The following is a 13,506-nucleotide window of genomic DNA, read 5'->3' as shown; positions in this document are numbered from 1 at the left end:
AGGATTTACTGCATGCTAGAAGCATATATTTCCATTTATTTGGCAGTAAACTGATGGTGAGCCACATGAGTTTTCCTTTGAGTGAGTTTGGATTAAAGCTTTAAGGCTGTTACATATCTGTGAGATCAGAAACAACAACAGAAACACAGTTTAAATAGTACTAAGGCTCAAAGGAAAGGAACAAGGGCTGTGAAACGATTACAATTTTTAATCGGGTTAATCACAGGTTTTTGTGGATTAATCATGATTAATCACATATTACCGATATTCTCGGTATATTTTGTGAGAACATAGAGATTTATGACAAAAGACGGATATATACATTTATACATTCTTCTATACAATGGTGCTGCAACTCAGCAGTTATTTAGCAGTTTTCTTCCATATGGAACATTAATACATCTTCATCCTAAACAGAATGTTTAACCCTCCTGTTACCTTTCGGATCAATTTGACCACATTCAATGTTTAATGTCGGTGTTCTTTGGGGTCAATTTGACCCCAGGCTGTTTTTCACTGTGTCAAACATATCAGAAATATCAACTTTTTTATTTATTTAAAGGGCTATTTAGGTAGTCAACAAACAAACATAAAGTACCTCACACTTAAACTTGGGAAACAATATTAATTCTAATAATTTTCTGGAGGTTTTAATTGCTGGGGTCAAATTGACCCTGAGGGTAAAATATGTTAGTAAATGTAAAGGTAACAGGAGGGTTAAACAGAGCATTTTTCTCTTGTTTGTCAACCATTAACTCCACCATGACACAATCTAAAGGTGGACAGATTGACAAGTGACTTTTTTTTGCTCGGTCCCGATGCGCGCGCACGGAGCTCTGTGGCGCGCCAGACGGAGATCGATAAGTGTTAACGCAACGCGAAGAGACAGAAATGACATGCTGCTGTGGAGATACGATCAACAACAGACGTTTAGTTTAATAAAAGAACAAAGACGTGCTATAGAGAACATGTCAGGGGGCGGGCCAATCTTTTAATGTCATGCGATCTACCGACACTACGCCGCGATCGACTGGCAGGTCGCGATCGACGTGTTGAGACCCTGATCTACAGGAAGTAAAAGTCGTAACAAGGTTTCCGGAGGTGAACCTGCGGAAGGATCATTACCGATGAACAGACCGTCTGCATGAGAGCGGACAGAGTTCAGATTGAAGTGGTGGATTGGAAGCTCATTTTGCAAGTGACTTTTTTTTCGTCCCGAAGACCAACAACAGACGGATTGGAAGCTCATTCTGCACATGCGTTAAATGCGTTAAAAAAAACCAACTAGTTAAACCTGTAATTGGATTAACTGAGTTAACGCGTTATTTTTCACAGCACTAAAAGGAACCAAACCACCAACAGCTTTGCTCCGTGTGTGTGTGTGTGTGTGCGTGTGTGTGTGTGTGTGTGTCCTAGGTAAAGGCTATGTTCGGATCACAGAGGCCCTGCTGTGTCACCCGGCGTTCAGAGACGCCCATCGTCTGACAGGCAGCCCGGCTCAAGCAGACATGTGGGATGACTTCTACGCGTACGATGAGGACGGGACGAGGTGAGGCAGCTAGGAGGCAGCAAGGAGATGAGCACCTTGTGGCCTCCCACAGCGGTGCAGCAGCGTAACTGGTCGAATAAACATCTCCTTGTGGAACCTCCTGAATGCTGCGTGAATGCAACAGAGTCGTAAAAAACTGTGAATTAATGTTTTTTAACACTTACAATTTAAACTAACAAGATATCCTGTTTAAGAGCTGGCCTATTCCAGTCTTTGTGCTAAGCTAAGTTAGCTAGTATTTACCGCACTGGAAAGACAGAAAGCAATTAAATTTTTTTCCGAGGTGGCAACCTCCAGTTCATGAAAGTGCTAAATACCTCTTATTGTACTTAGTTCCACTCTCTTATGAGAGATTTGATTTAAAAAAACCAAGATGGCGATGGGCAAAAACCAAGATGGTGAAAGCCAAAAACCAAGATGGCGACGGGCAAAAACCAAGATGGCGACGGGCAAAAAACCAAGATGGCGACGGGCAAAAAGCAAGATGGTGACGGGCAAAAACCAAGATGGCGACGGCCAAAAACCAAGATGGCCACGACCAAAAACCAAGATGGCGAAGGCTAAAAACCAAGATGGCGACGGCCAAAAACCAAGATGGCCACGACCAAAAACCAAGATGGCGAAGGCTAAAAACCAAGATGGCGACGGACAAAAACCAAGATGGTGATGACCAAAAACCAAGATGGCGACGGCCAAAAACCAAAATGGCGATGACCAAAAACCAAGATGGCGATGGCCAACAACCAAGATGGCGACGGCCAAAAACCAAGATGGCGACGGCCCAAAACCAAGTTGGAGAAGGCCAAAAACCAAGATGGCGACGACCAAAAACCAAGATGGTGATGGCTTAAAATGCTGAACTCGAGGTTTCATAACTTTAGTCAACAAGCCATTTGACTCACTATGTCCACTTCACCTACAGCCTGTGATATTTCCCAAAATGTCGAACACATGCTTGAACGTTCGATCCTTCTAAAAGTTAGAAGGAGAAAGTTGAAGAGGAACCGTGGTTGCAAACAGATTTCCACAAGGGTACGCCTGTCTGAATATGATTGGATGGTGAAGCATGAACCAGCCGGTGGTATAACTGATGCAACATGGTCTATGTAAATGTATGGTCTTCATGTGTGTGTGTGTGTGTGTGTGTGTGCATCCCCTCAGGTTCTCCCATGACGTCACTCCAGTGATCCTTGCGGCGCACTGCCAAGAGTACGAGATCGTTCACACGCTGCTGAGTAAAGGCGCTCGCATCGACCCTCCTCACGACTACTTCTGTGACTGCGACTCCTGTAACTACCAGCAACAGTTTGATTCCTTCAGCCACTCGCGGTCCAGGATCAACGCCTACAAGGGGCTCGCCAGTCCCGCTTACCTCTGCCTGTCCAATGAGGACCCGGTGCTGGCGGCCCTGGAGCTCAGCAACGAACTGGCCATCATGGCTAATATTGAGAAAGAATTTAAGGTACAAATGTGATGAAAGAATCACCGCCAGACTCTGTAATCGCCCGTGCACCTCCTCCGGGACACGGGCCCCAAAGACCAGCTAATCATCGAGCACACAACACACGACATGAGCTGCTGCCAACCGGCGTAGCAGTTAAACACAAGAACATTTGATGAGCCTTAAAGAGGAAGCAGCAACAGACGGGGGTTGGTCTGACACACACACGTCTCAACTAAGACGATTACTGGCTTTACGGTAAATACAATTCATACATGTTGCAATTTAAATAAAATACATTTAAGGTGGAAAACATCTTCCGCTGGAAACTAAAAACACATCTTTTACGAATATATCTTGAATAAAAACAGATTAGCGCTTTAGTGGTACTTGAATGTCACTTACTTATGGTATTACTTATGGTATTACTAATAGTATTACTAATAGTATTTCTCATGGTATTACTTATAGTATTACTAATAGTATTACTTATGGTATTACTCATGGTATTACTTATAGTATTACTTATGGTATTACTTATAGTATTACTTATGGTATTACTTATAGTATTACTTATGGTATTACTTATGGTATTACTTATAGTATTACTTATAGTATTACTTATAGTATTACTTATGGTATTACTTATAGTATTACTTATAGTATTACTTATGGTATTACTTATAGTATTACTTATAGTATTTCTCATGGTATTCCTTATAGTATTACTTATAGTATTACTAATAGTATTACTCATGGTATTACTCATAGTATTACTTATAGTATTACTTATAGTATTAATTGTGGTATTACTTATGGTATTTTTGTAGTTTGGTTTTCTTAAGGAAACATTACTTTCTTGATTCTTGTTGTTCTGAGTTTATTCTCATGATTAATTCACATATTTTAAGTCCCTTTAGTTAAAAGCGTCAGCTAAATGACATGTTATGTAATATAATGTGAATGCACAGCTCACACAACTTAATATTAAAGCCCACTTTTCCTGGTATATAGGCCAACTTTTCCAAAACCTAATTTTAATTGTAAAAACGGTGTATAGTTATCCCTATTAGCCAACCTCTTAAATCATCTTAAAATTCCGACAATATCCATTAACATCTAAAAGCACATTTTCCCTGTAAAGAAGTGTTTATATTTAACTGATAGGGTGCCGTCAGGCGAGCTGGACTCCGCCAGCGGCCTCAGCATCTCAACATATGTCCTGCAACCCGTTTGGCTGATGCACATTTCTCTATGGTTGTGTTGGTAGAACGACTATTGCTGCATGTCCAGCCAGTGCAAGGACTACGTGGTGGGCCTCCTGGATCTGTGTCGCAGCACGGAGGAGGTGGAGGCCATCCTGAGCGGGGAAAATGACTCAGAAGAAAGCTTCGATCTACCCGGTCGCCCCTCCCTCACACGGCTCAAGTTAGCCATCAAATACGAACTCAAAACGGTTAGTACGCCCACAAACAGTCAATGAGGCAGGAACGAGTAATCATTTAAAATATATTAAACATCATGCTTTAGGATTTATTTCCGTTTATTATTTGCTTTTAAAAAGCAATGGTTTCACATATTAAAAATTCAATTTGACACTCCCTAACCTCACAGGATTTGGGACTCTGTTAGTGCCAGACTCAGTATCTCTCAAAAAGAAAAGCACTATGTTTCACCAAGATGCAAACCATATATATTAAAAACAAAATGTCATGCATTCTGGATAAAGATTTATAACAGCTGAGTGTTCTGAGACAGTCCTGTATATATGTCACGGCGCTATTAGAGTGGACCCAAAAGCACGACTCAGACAGGAGTAACAAAGATGAATGTCTTGTGTTGAAAACAGGCTGGGTCAAAACCAGGAGATCAGTCCAAGCAGCAAACAAGTCCAAAAAGGGGCACGGCAGAGAGTCAGTGGTCAGGAATATACACTAATAACACTGGAGAACTTGGCACGAAAACACAAGACAATCTGGCAGAGGATAAGTGAGGGAACCTAAGTAGACAGGGACTAACGAGGGAATGGGCAACAGGTGAGACGGGCATGAGGACCAGGTGAAGGGAATGAGGGACTAACGAGGGAGTGGCCAGAGGCAGGTGAGAGAACAGGTGAAGGGAGTTGGACTAACGAGACGGGAAGCAGGATCTGGAATGACGTGATAGTTAGTGAGACAGGATGAAAACAACTAATAAAAAAAGGAATGTGTGGAGCTAAACTGTTACAATATATGAGTTTAAAACTCAGTTAAAGATAAACTGTGAATAGAACTCGGTGAATACATTTTGAACTAGAGATCTGTTTGTTGGACCGAATTTATGATTTACTGACATAAAATGGTGAAGTGTTGCATGGTTGTTTTGATTTTTTTTGCTTCCTTATTTATAATTATTTTCCTGCTTTAACACTTTTATTTTTGTGTTTCCTTATGGCCCTTCTTGGCCAGATGCATGGTTCATTTATACTTTATTTTTATGGTTTATTATTATTATGCATTCTTACTTTTGAAGGTTGGATTTCTGTAAAAATACCTAAATAAAATATCAAGTATAAAAATAAAAAAATTCAATTTGAGAAACTATGAAAGTAAAACATCAGCTTCAATTTAAGCCAAGTTACAAGTAAAGTTCACCAGCTGCTGCGGCACAAAGACTGTTAAGAGAGGAACTGAAATACATGTGGGATGCCTTTAGATCTCTCATGACCCCACCAAAAATAAATCATGAAAAAGAAATGCTGTTTAATTAGAAAACAAGTCAACCCCAAATAAGAGCACAAGGAACTTTACTGGAGAACTGTCCACTTAATTGTCCAGAAGATTTGTCCAACTCCAAAACAGTAAAAAGATTAAATGTCATCCCTTAAAAATGCAAAAATAGAAATAACCAATGCAGAGCAGAAAAAAAATAACGGGATGTATTTATGAGATACGGTGTTGGTTTAGTTTAGTGTTGACTGCTTTTAATGTGTGATTGTGTGCTACATTCTTATTTGCTTTTATCGTTTGTTTTTATTGTAATTTTAGTTATTTTTATTGCATAGCTTTTAGGATATTTGAACTATGTGTTGTAAAGGGTCTTTGAGTATTTTGAAAAGCGCTATAGAAATGTAATGTATTATTATTATTCAAATGTTGTTGTCCTGAATATACACATTGTTCTATACTATAATCAAAAGGAGCGCTCCATTCGTTGACCTCCCCAGGAGGCTCAAGCTCCTCCCGCCTCTCCTCGCGAATCAGATCAAGAATCGCTGACCTATGCTCTCCGGTGTCTTTGCCCTTCAGTTTGTGGCGCATCCTAACTGCCAGCAGCAGCTGCTGAGCATCTGGTACGAGAATCTTCCCGGCCTGAGGCAACAGACGACCGCCATCAAACTGCTGGTGGTGCTGGCGGTGGCCATCGGACTGCCCGGGCTGGCCGTGGCTTACTGGATCGCTCCGTGCAGCAGAGTATGAAACATTCCCGCGAAAGAATGACGTCGCTCGCATCAGACGTTTTTTTTCCTTCTCTCGCCCTCCTTCCCGTTCTCATCTCTCTCGCTCAGTTGGGCAAAGTGATGCGAAGCCCCTTCATGAAGTTCGTCGCCCACGCGTCGTCCTTCACCATTTTCCTGAGTCTCCTGATCCTGAACGCCGCCGACCGTTTCGGAGGCACCACCATGTTGCTGAACATGACCCACCACCATCACCCGGGGGGACTCAAGCTGCACTCGGCCAACCCGCTGCTGCTCTACCGCATGACCACCACGCCCTTCACCTGGATGGAGATCCTCATCATTTCCTGGGTCGTGGGTGAGGAGACGAGACGGTCGCCGGACGGATGGAAAGTCGCGAACGTCCGGTCACGTGACCCGTGTCGCCCGCAGGTATGATCTGGGCCGAGGTGAAGGAGATCTGGAGCCAAGGGCCGGGGGAGTACCTCGTGGAACCGTGGAACTTCCTGGACTTTGGGATGCTGGCGATCTTCCTCGCCTCCTTCAGTTGCCGCTTCACCATCCTGAGACACGCTGACTCAGCCCAGACCTATGTATACACACACTACACGACACTGATCAATGTCACACTGCCCCCTGAGATACACTACTTTACACTGGGTGAGCCTGCGCACACACATGCACACACTGACAGACCACCACTCTTTAAACAGCATCGTTTACTTTGTGTATACACAGTCGGGCCGCTGCATCGCGGAGATTACCGTCCGTCGGCTTTGGGTGGACGGCACATCTGAGTAACAGTCGCTTAGTGCACAGCGTTTATGTTTTGTGATCCCTTAAAATACTACAAAAGTAAACTCAGTTACAGATTACACACGTGTATTTCACTGGTTCTCAACCCCCTGTGTGAAATATCTTTTGCAGCTGAGTTCCCCCTGACCAGTGCAAAGCATTTTAGGTTGAAAAAATAGATTTGCAGAATTTTGCATATAATATATACTATATACAATTCAGTTTATGAACTTACACTTATATTTTATAGAATATTTATGAAAGAACTATTTTCAAAGGCTTTTGTTTCTTCATGGATGCTCATTTCAAATATATTTAAAACAAATCTCAAGTACCCCCTAGAGGGCCTTCACATACCCCCTAAAGGGCCTTCACATACCCCCTAAAGGGCCTTCACATACCCCCTAGAGGACCTTCACATACCCCCTAAAGGGCCTTCACATACCCCCTAGAGCAGCGATTCCCAAAGTGTGGTGCACGCACCCCTGGGGGTGCGCGAGCTGTCTCTAGGGGGTGCGCGAGAGGAAAAATGTAATGGTGGTCTTATGGTGTAATAATTAATATTAAACATTCTCAGGGCTCTCAAGTGTCACGCATTGAGCGTGAGACTCACGCATTTCGGTCTTAACTCACGCACTCCCGCCACACATCGTATTTCTCACGCTGAAAAAAACTCTCGGCTATTTAATGTTTGAATCCAGGGGTGCTCAAGAAAAAGTCACTCGTCCCCCCCCCCCTGTCAACAACTCTTCTCGGAGCAAAGACAAATAAAGTTTGGGAACCGCTGCCCTAGAGGACCTTCACATACCCCCTAGAGGACCTTCACATACCCCCTAGAGGGGCTTCACGTACCCCCATTTGAGAACCACTGGTGTATTTGATGATAGTTGGAGGTAAAACTTTTCAATGTTTCTCAGGAAGAGCAGAGATTACAGAACACATAGGGGTGGCTGTGGGTCAGTGGTTAGGAGGTCAGTCTTTCAATCAGGGGGTTAGCGGTTCAATCCCCGCCCTCGTCGATGTGTCCTTGAGCAAGACACCTGACCCTTCATTTCTCCATGTCATTATCTGAAAGTAAAATGAATGTAAGTCACTTTGGCTAAAAGAATCATCAAAAGAGCAGAGATTACAGAAAAGTCCTCCCCAACCTGATTATTCTACAATAAGTTCAGGGGCTTTTTAATCATACGATCTCTTTGAAATGGCGAGTGGTGTCTTAATGAATTTCAATCAACTTGCCTTTTGAGAAGTAGTGTGCAGGAGTCCGTCCGGTGATTCCCACGTTGTGTGTCTGCAGCGCGGCTCTACTGGTTGCCCTCGGACCCCCAGCTGGTGTCGGAGGGTCTGTACGCGGTGGCCGTGGTGCTGAGCTTCTCCCGGATCGCTTACATCCTCCCGGCCAACGAGAGCTTCGGGCCGCTGCAGATCTCTCTCGGGAGGACCGTCAAGGACATCTTCAAGTTCATGGTCATCTTCCTCTTGGTCTTTCTGGCGTTCATGATCGGCATGTTCAACCTGTACTCGTACTACCTGGGCGCGAAGGAGAACGACGCCTTCACGACGTGAGACACCTGCTTTTGTTCCCACATGCTTTTTTTAATGGGTTACAAGTGTAATTCACATTCCGGTTATCACTTTCATTAAAAGAAGTTGCTATTCAGTTTTCAAATCACCGTGGATAATAGAGCATTTATTTTTTTAAATCACTGAAAATAGTGATTTCCAACATTTTATGTCTCTTCGCCCTCTCAAATTAATATGTGGGGCTCCTTCTCAAAAATTATGGCCTTCGTTTTTGGTTTTTTTAGAGTCTGAAAGAGGTTGTAAATATATCCTGTTTAAAAAAAATTAAAGCAAATTACAGGAAAGTCAGAAATGTCACATTTTTGGCTTTCTTATCCCTCTAATTGTGACCCCTCAGATTTAATCTGGGGCCCATTGTAGGTGACCCGAGCCACTGGTTGGGAACCACGTCTTGCCGTAAATACATTATGATGGATTGCCTATATTATGCAATTAATTATTGTGCACGCAGAAGGAAAATGACTTGAAACCTTGACTTCTTCCGTTTTCTCACAGAGCATCTCCGTCCTGGTGATTAATGGCCTGTTTGAGTCCTAAAATAACTTGTTCTCTCTCCCCTCCGGTTCATTCTATGTGTGTGTGTGTGCATCAAGCCTGGAGGAGAGCTTCAAGACGTTGTTCTGGGCCATATTTGGACTGTCTGAGGTGAAGTCTGTCGTGATCAATAATGGACACAAATTCATCGAGAACATCGGCTACGTGCTGTACGGCGTTTACAACGTCACCATGGTGATAGTGCTGCTCAACATGCTCATCGCCATGATCAACAGTTCCTTCCAGGAGATTGAGGTTCGTCATCAAAGAACTGATCGTCATGTGGACACTGAGACTTTTCTCTGAGAGGGATTATGTAATTTAGAGTAAAATGAAGGTGAACCACGAGGTTTAGATTCGTTCTGTAGATACAAATAGATTTAGGTATGTTCCTAAATATGAATTGCAAGTCAAAATAGTGCTTAAAATCTACAGGAAAACCTTTTCAAATCTATGTAAAAAATATGTTACACAACTTTACATTTTAATTTAATTACAAAGTGGTTTTTTTTGTTTATGTTTGTGTTCGTGAGGAAATATTTTCGGGAAATACTTTTCACTTTCTTTTAAAACACTTTTTACTTTTTAATTATTCCCTTTCTTGCTGTGACTCATTTGCTTCAGCACGTATGTGCAATAAAATGAAGATAAACTACCAGGTTTAGATGTGTTCAGTAGATAAAAATAGATTCAGGTATGTCTTGCAAGTCAAAATAGTCCTAAAAATCGACCGGAAAAACCTTTTGAATTCTATGAAAATAACTTTTCATAGAACTTTGCATTTAAATTCAATTCAGTTGTATTTTTATTGTATGTTTGTGTTCGTGAGGAAATATTTTTGGGATATACTTTTCACTTTCTTTTTAAAAACTTTTTTACTTTTCAACTATTTCCTTTGTTGCTGTGAATTAGATCATAAAAAGATGTATACCACTCTCACGTCCGTACACTAAACGTTAAGCAACAGCTACTAGCTGGTTAGCTTAGCTTAGCACAAAGACTGTAAATGGGTGGGAACAGCTAGCCTGACTCCGCAGCCTGAAGCAGTGGCTTCTGGGAGTCTTACTGCTCTGTTTCCAATCTTTGTGCTCAGCAGCTGAAGCTCTCTCCCTTGACTGCAGCTGTTCACTCACTGCACAAACTCAACTCATGAATCTTCTGAATCAGCTCGGCATATTTCTTAAAAATGTCAGACTCTTCCTCTCAGGTATCTGTGGTGCTGATGGAGTTTCTCTTTCCAACCGGTTTGTTTACCTTTTCTTTCTACCTGTTTGTTTCTTTAGGACGATGCCGATGTGGAGTGGAAGTTTGCTCGGGCCAAACTCTGGTTCTCCTACTTTGAGGAGGGGAGGACGCTCCCCGTGCCCTTTAACCTCGTCCCCAGTCCAAAATCGATGCTGGGAATGACGACGGCCATCAAGGCCCTGCTCCTGCCGTACGTGGCCGGACACAGTGAGGAGAAAACGGAGACACAGCTCAACCAGGTATCCCATAATGCACGTGCATTATATAATACACACGCTCAGCATTTGAAGTAATCATAACCATGTTATTGTTATTGGAGCTTTGGAAGCAGAGCCTGAGCACCTCCCAGTGGTCCCACAGACTCCCACTGCTGCGCCACATAGTTCCACACGAGAAGTGTCAACATTTTGTTCAGTGAAGTTTATTTTTGGCTTAATTTTCCAGCTTGGCGTCGAAAAAAATTCTGGTTTTGGTGTTTCTGCCAGCTCCTCCAGATATCAGGTATGCACCGCTATGTTTCCCACGTATGTATTTGAGTAATTTATCCTCTGCAGAATTAGATTTTTACAATAAAATGTATGAAAAGCTTATAAAATATGATATAGTTTGACACTATTAGTACCCAGCAATACACTTTACTCTGGTTGCAGAAGATCATGAAGCGTCTGATAAAGCGTTACATCATCAAATCTCAAGCGGACAAAGAGAGCGACGAGATCACAGAAGGTCAACACAATGCAGCTGACGCTTGTTTCTATTAGATCATCAGGCACGTGCACAGATAGAGCCCTCGTGGTGCTCAGCCCCTTTGCCCTGGATGAGGAAAGTGCCCTTTTTGCTGGAGACACATTTTTTTTATTCATCCGTATTTAAGAATAAAAGTTACTCTTTCTGTCATCAAGTCCCCCCAAATGTGTTTTAATATCCGACGGGGCATTTATTTGAGTTCTTGTGAGAATTTCGCCCCGAGCCCCCCCTCCACTCCCTCCCCCCGCCGCGCCCCTCCCTCCTCCTCCTCCTCCTCCACTTCCTCCTCCGCGCAGTGCTCCTCGCGCCACCGAACGACTGCACCTCCTTCTCCTCTGACCCGCAGCACCAGACACACAGGTCATGACGGTGTTTGTCCCCTGACGTTGTTTTGTGATAAATCAACCACAACATTAGCGCTGCTGAAAACATGACGTCACAACTGGTCCGACAGTTCCTAAAAAAATAAACAAACAAAAACTCCGTGATTTCAAAGCCTCGTCCAGCTGTTTACTGACATTAGTTATGTTTAGAGAATAGAGAGAGAGAGAGAGAGAGAGAGAGAGAGAGAGAGAGAATTCAAGAGAAAAGAGAGAGAGGAGAGAGAGAGAGAGAGAAGAGAGAGAGAGAAGAGAGAGAGAGAGAGAGAGAGAGAGAGAGAGAGAGAGAGAGAGAGAGAGAGAGAGAATTCTTATTCTGTTCTATTCAACAGGGGCTAGTCTAGGATTTGCGTGGCCAGACTGAAAAAAATCATAAGGCCTCTCTTGTTCAGAGGGCCGGGCCAAATGTGGAGGCGGCCGTATCCGGCCCGCGGGCCTTAGTTTGAGGACCACTGCTCTTGGGTTGATGTCTATCAATATCGCTCATTTTGAAAATGACGTAAGAGGGCAATACGGATCCGTGTCAGATCAGCGAGGAGGGCAATACGTGGCTGGCATGACGCCCATTAGCCAATCAGAACGCTTGTACTGTTGTTGCTATCTAATAATTCATCTTTATTCATAAAGAAAATGTAAGCTAGCTGTCTGATGCTGCCAGAGGAGACGCAGGTCGAGGATGTATTACATCATCAGTGTATTGCTGCTTATGCTTCAACTCTGTCAGAATTTTTTTTTGGCATTGGGTGCCCTTTTTTTTGGTTTGAGCACCTGCCCCCCAAAATGTCTGTGCACGTGCCTGATTAGATCCATTTAGAAAATAAAGCTTTTCTTGTCACATTTACAGTCATTTTATTTCTCAGAACTTTCTATTTTTCATTTTTAAAGGCTTTTGTGTGTGTTTTCTTCTTCAGGTGAACTGAAAGAGATCAAGCAGGACATCTCCAGTCTGCGCTACGAGCTGCTGGAGGAGAAATCCCAGAACACGGAGACGCTGGACGGGCTGCTGAGGCGGCTGGGAGAGATCAGTGCTCCGTCAGCAGCGCTGCCGTGACACACAGAGCAACACGTCCAGAACACCAAACAAGAATGTACAGTATATGACATGAGATTAAAATGTATTTTCTGAATTGCACAAGTGTGTGTTTATATGTTCATAATACACGCAAAGTACAGAGAAGATTATGGGTCCATCGTTATCATTGGACATATAATATTCACATACAAAACATTGAGGGAAATTAATACATGTCACTTGTACCATTTACTTTGGCAATTATATGATATGAATACATATCATTTGAAGCATTTACTTTGCCTAATATATGATGTCAATATATATCATTTTAAGAATTTACTTTGGAAAATATATGATATGAATACTTATTATTTCTACCATTTACTTTGGTTAATATATGATATAAATACATATCATTTATACCATTTACTTTGACAATATGATATAAATACATATAATTTGTACCATTTACTTTGGCAAATATATGATATAAATACTTATTATTTGTATCATTTCTCAAATATCCTATCTCTAAATATTAGAATATCATGAAAAGTATACTAGTAGGGTATTAAACAAATCACTTGAATTGTCTAATTAACTCAAACACCTGCAAGGGTTTCCTGAGCCTTGACAAACACTCAGCTGTTATAAATCTTTTTTTTTTTATTGCATTACAGAAAATAAAGAACTTATGATATGAATACTTATTATTTGTACCATTTACTTTGGCTAATATATGATATAAATACATATAATTGTAAGCATTTACTTTGGCTA

At 42.2% G+C, this 13,506-nt stretch overlaps 1 protein-coding gene across 1 annotated transcript in view; it reads left to right on the top strand.

Annotated features, from left to right (window-relative positions):
* trpc6a (transient receptor potential cation channel, subfamily C, member 6a) overlaps positions 1-12,838 on the top strand; it is a 15,542-nt gene extending 2,704 nt beyond the window's left edge. Inside the window, exons 3-14 of the mRNA XM_056439669.1 lie at positions 1,417-1,549; positions 2,711-3,011; positions 4,261-4,446; positions 6,278-6,442; positions 6,538-6,784; positions 6,859-7,086; positions 8,519-8,783; positions 9,399-9,594; positions 10,623-10,823; positions 11,029-11,085; positions 11,235-11,310; positions 12,623-12,838. Coding sequence (XP_056295644.1) covers positions 1,417-1,549; positions 2,711-3,011; positions 4,261-4,446; positions 6,278-6,442; positions 6,538-6,784; positions 6,859-7,086; positions 8,519-8,783; positions 9,399-9,594; positions 10,623-10,823; positions 11,029-11,085; positions 11,235-11,310; positions 12,623-12,762 — 2,195 coding nt within the window. The 3' untranslated portion in view covers positions 12,763-12,838. The remainder of the gene's footprint in view (positions 1-1,416; positions 1,550-2,710; positions 3,012-4,260; positions 4,447-6,277; positions 6,443-6,537; positions 6,785-6,858; positions 7,087-8,518; positions 8,784-9,398; positions 9,595-10,622; positions 10,824-11,028; positions 11,086-11,234; positions 11,311-12,622) is intronic.
* The last annotated feature ends 668 nt before the right edge of the window (positions 12,839-13,506 follow it).

The sequence above is a fragment of the Pseudoliparis swirei genome, chromosome 3, assembly GCF_029220125.1.
Source record: "Pseudoliparis swirei isolate HS2019 ecotype Mariana Trench chromosome 3, NWPU_hadal_v1, whole genome shotgun sequence".
Taxonomy (NCBI): domain Eukaryota; kingdom Metazoa; phylum Chordata; class Actinopteri; order Perciformes; family Liparidae; genus Pseudoliparis; species Pseudoliparis swirei.
This window is presented reverse-complemented; position numbering and strand designations above follow the sequence as displayed.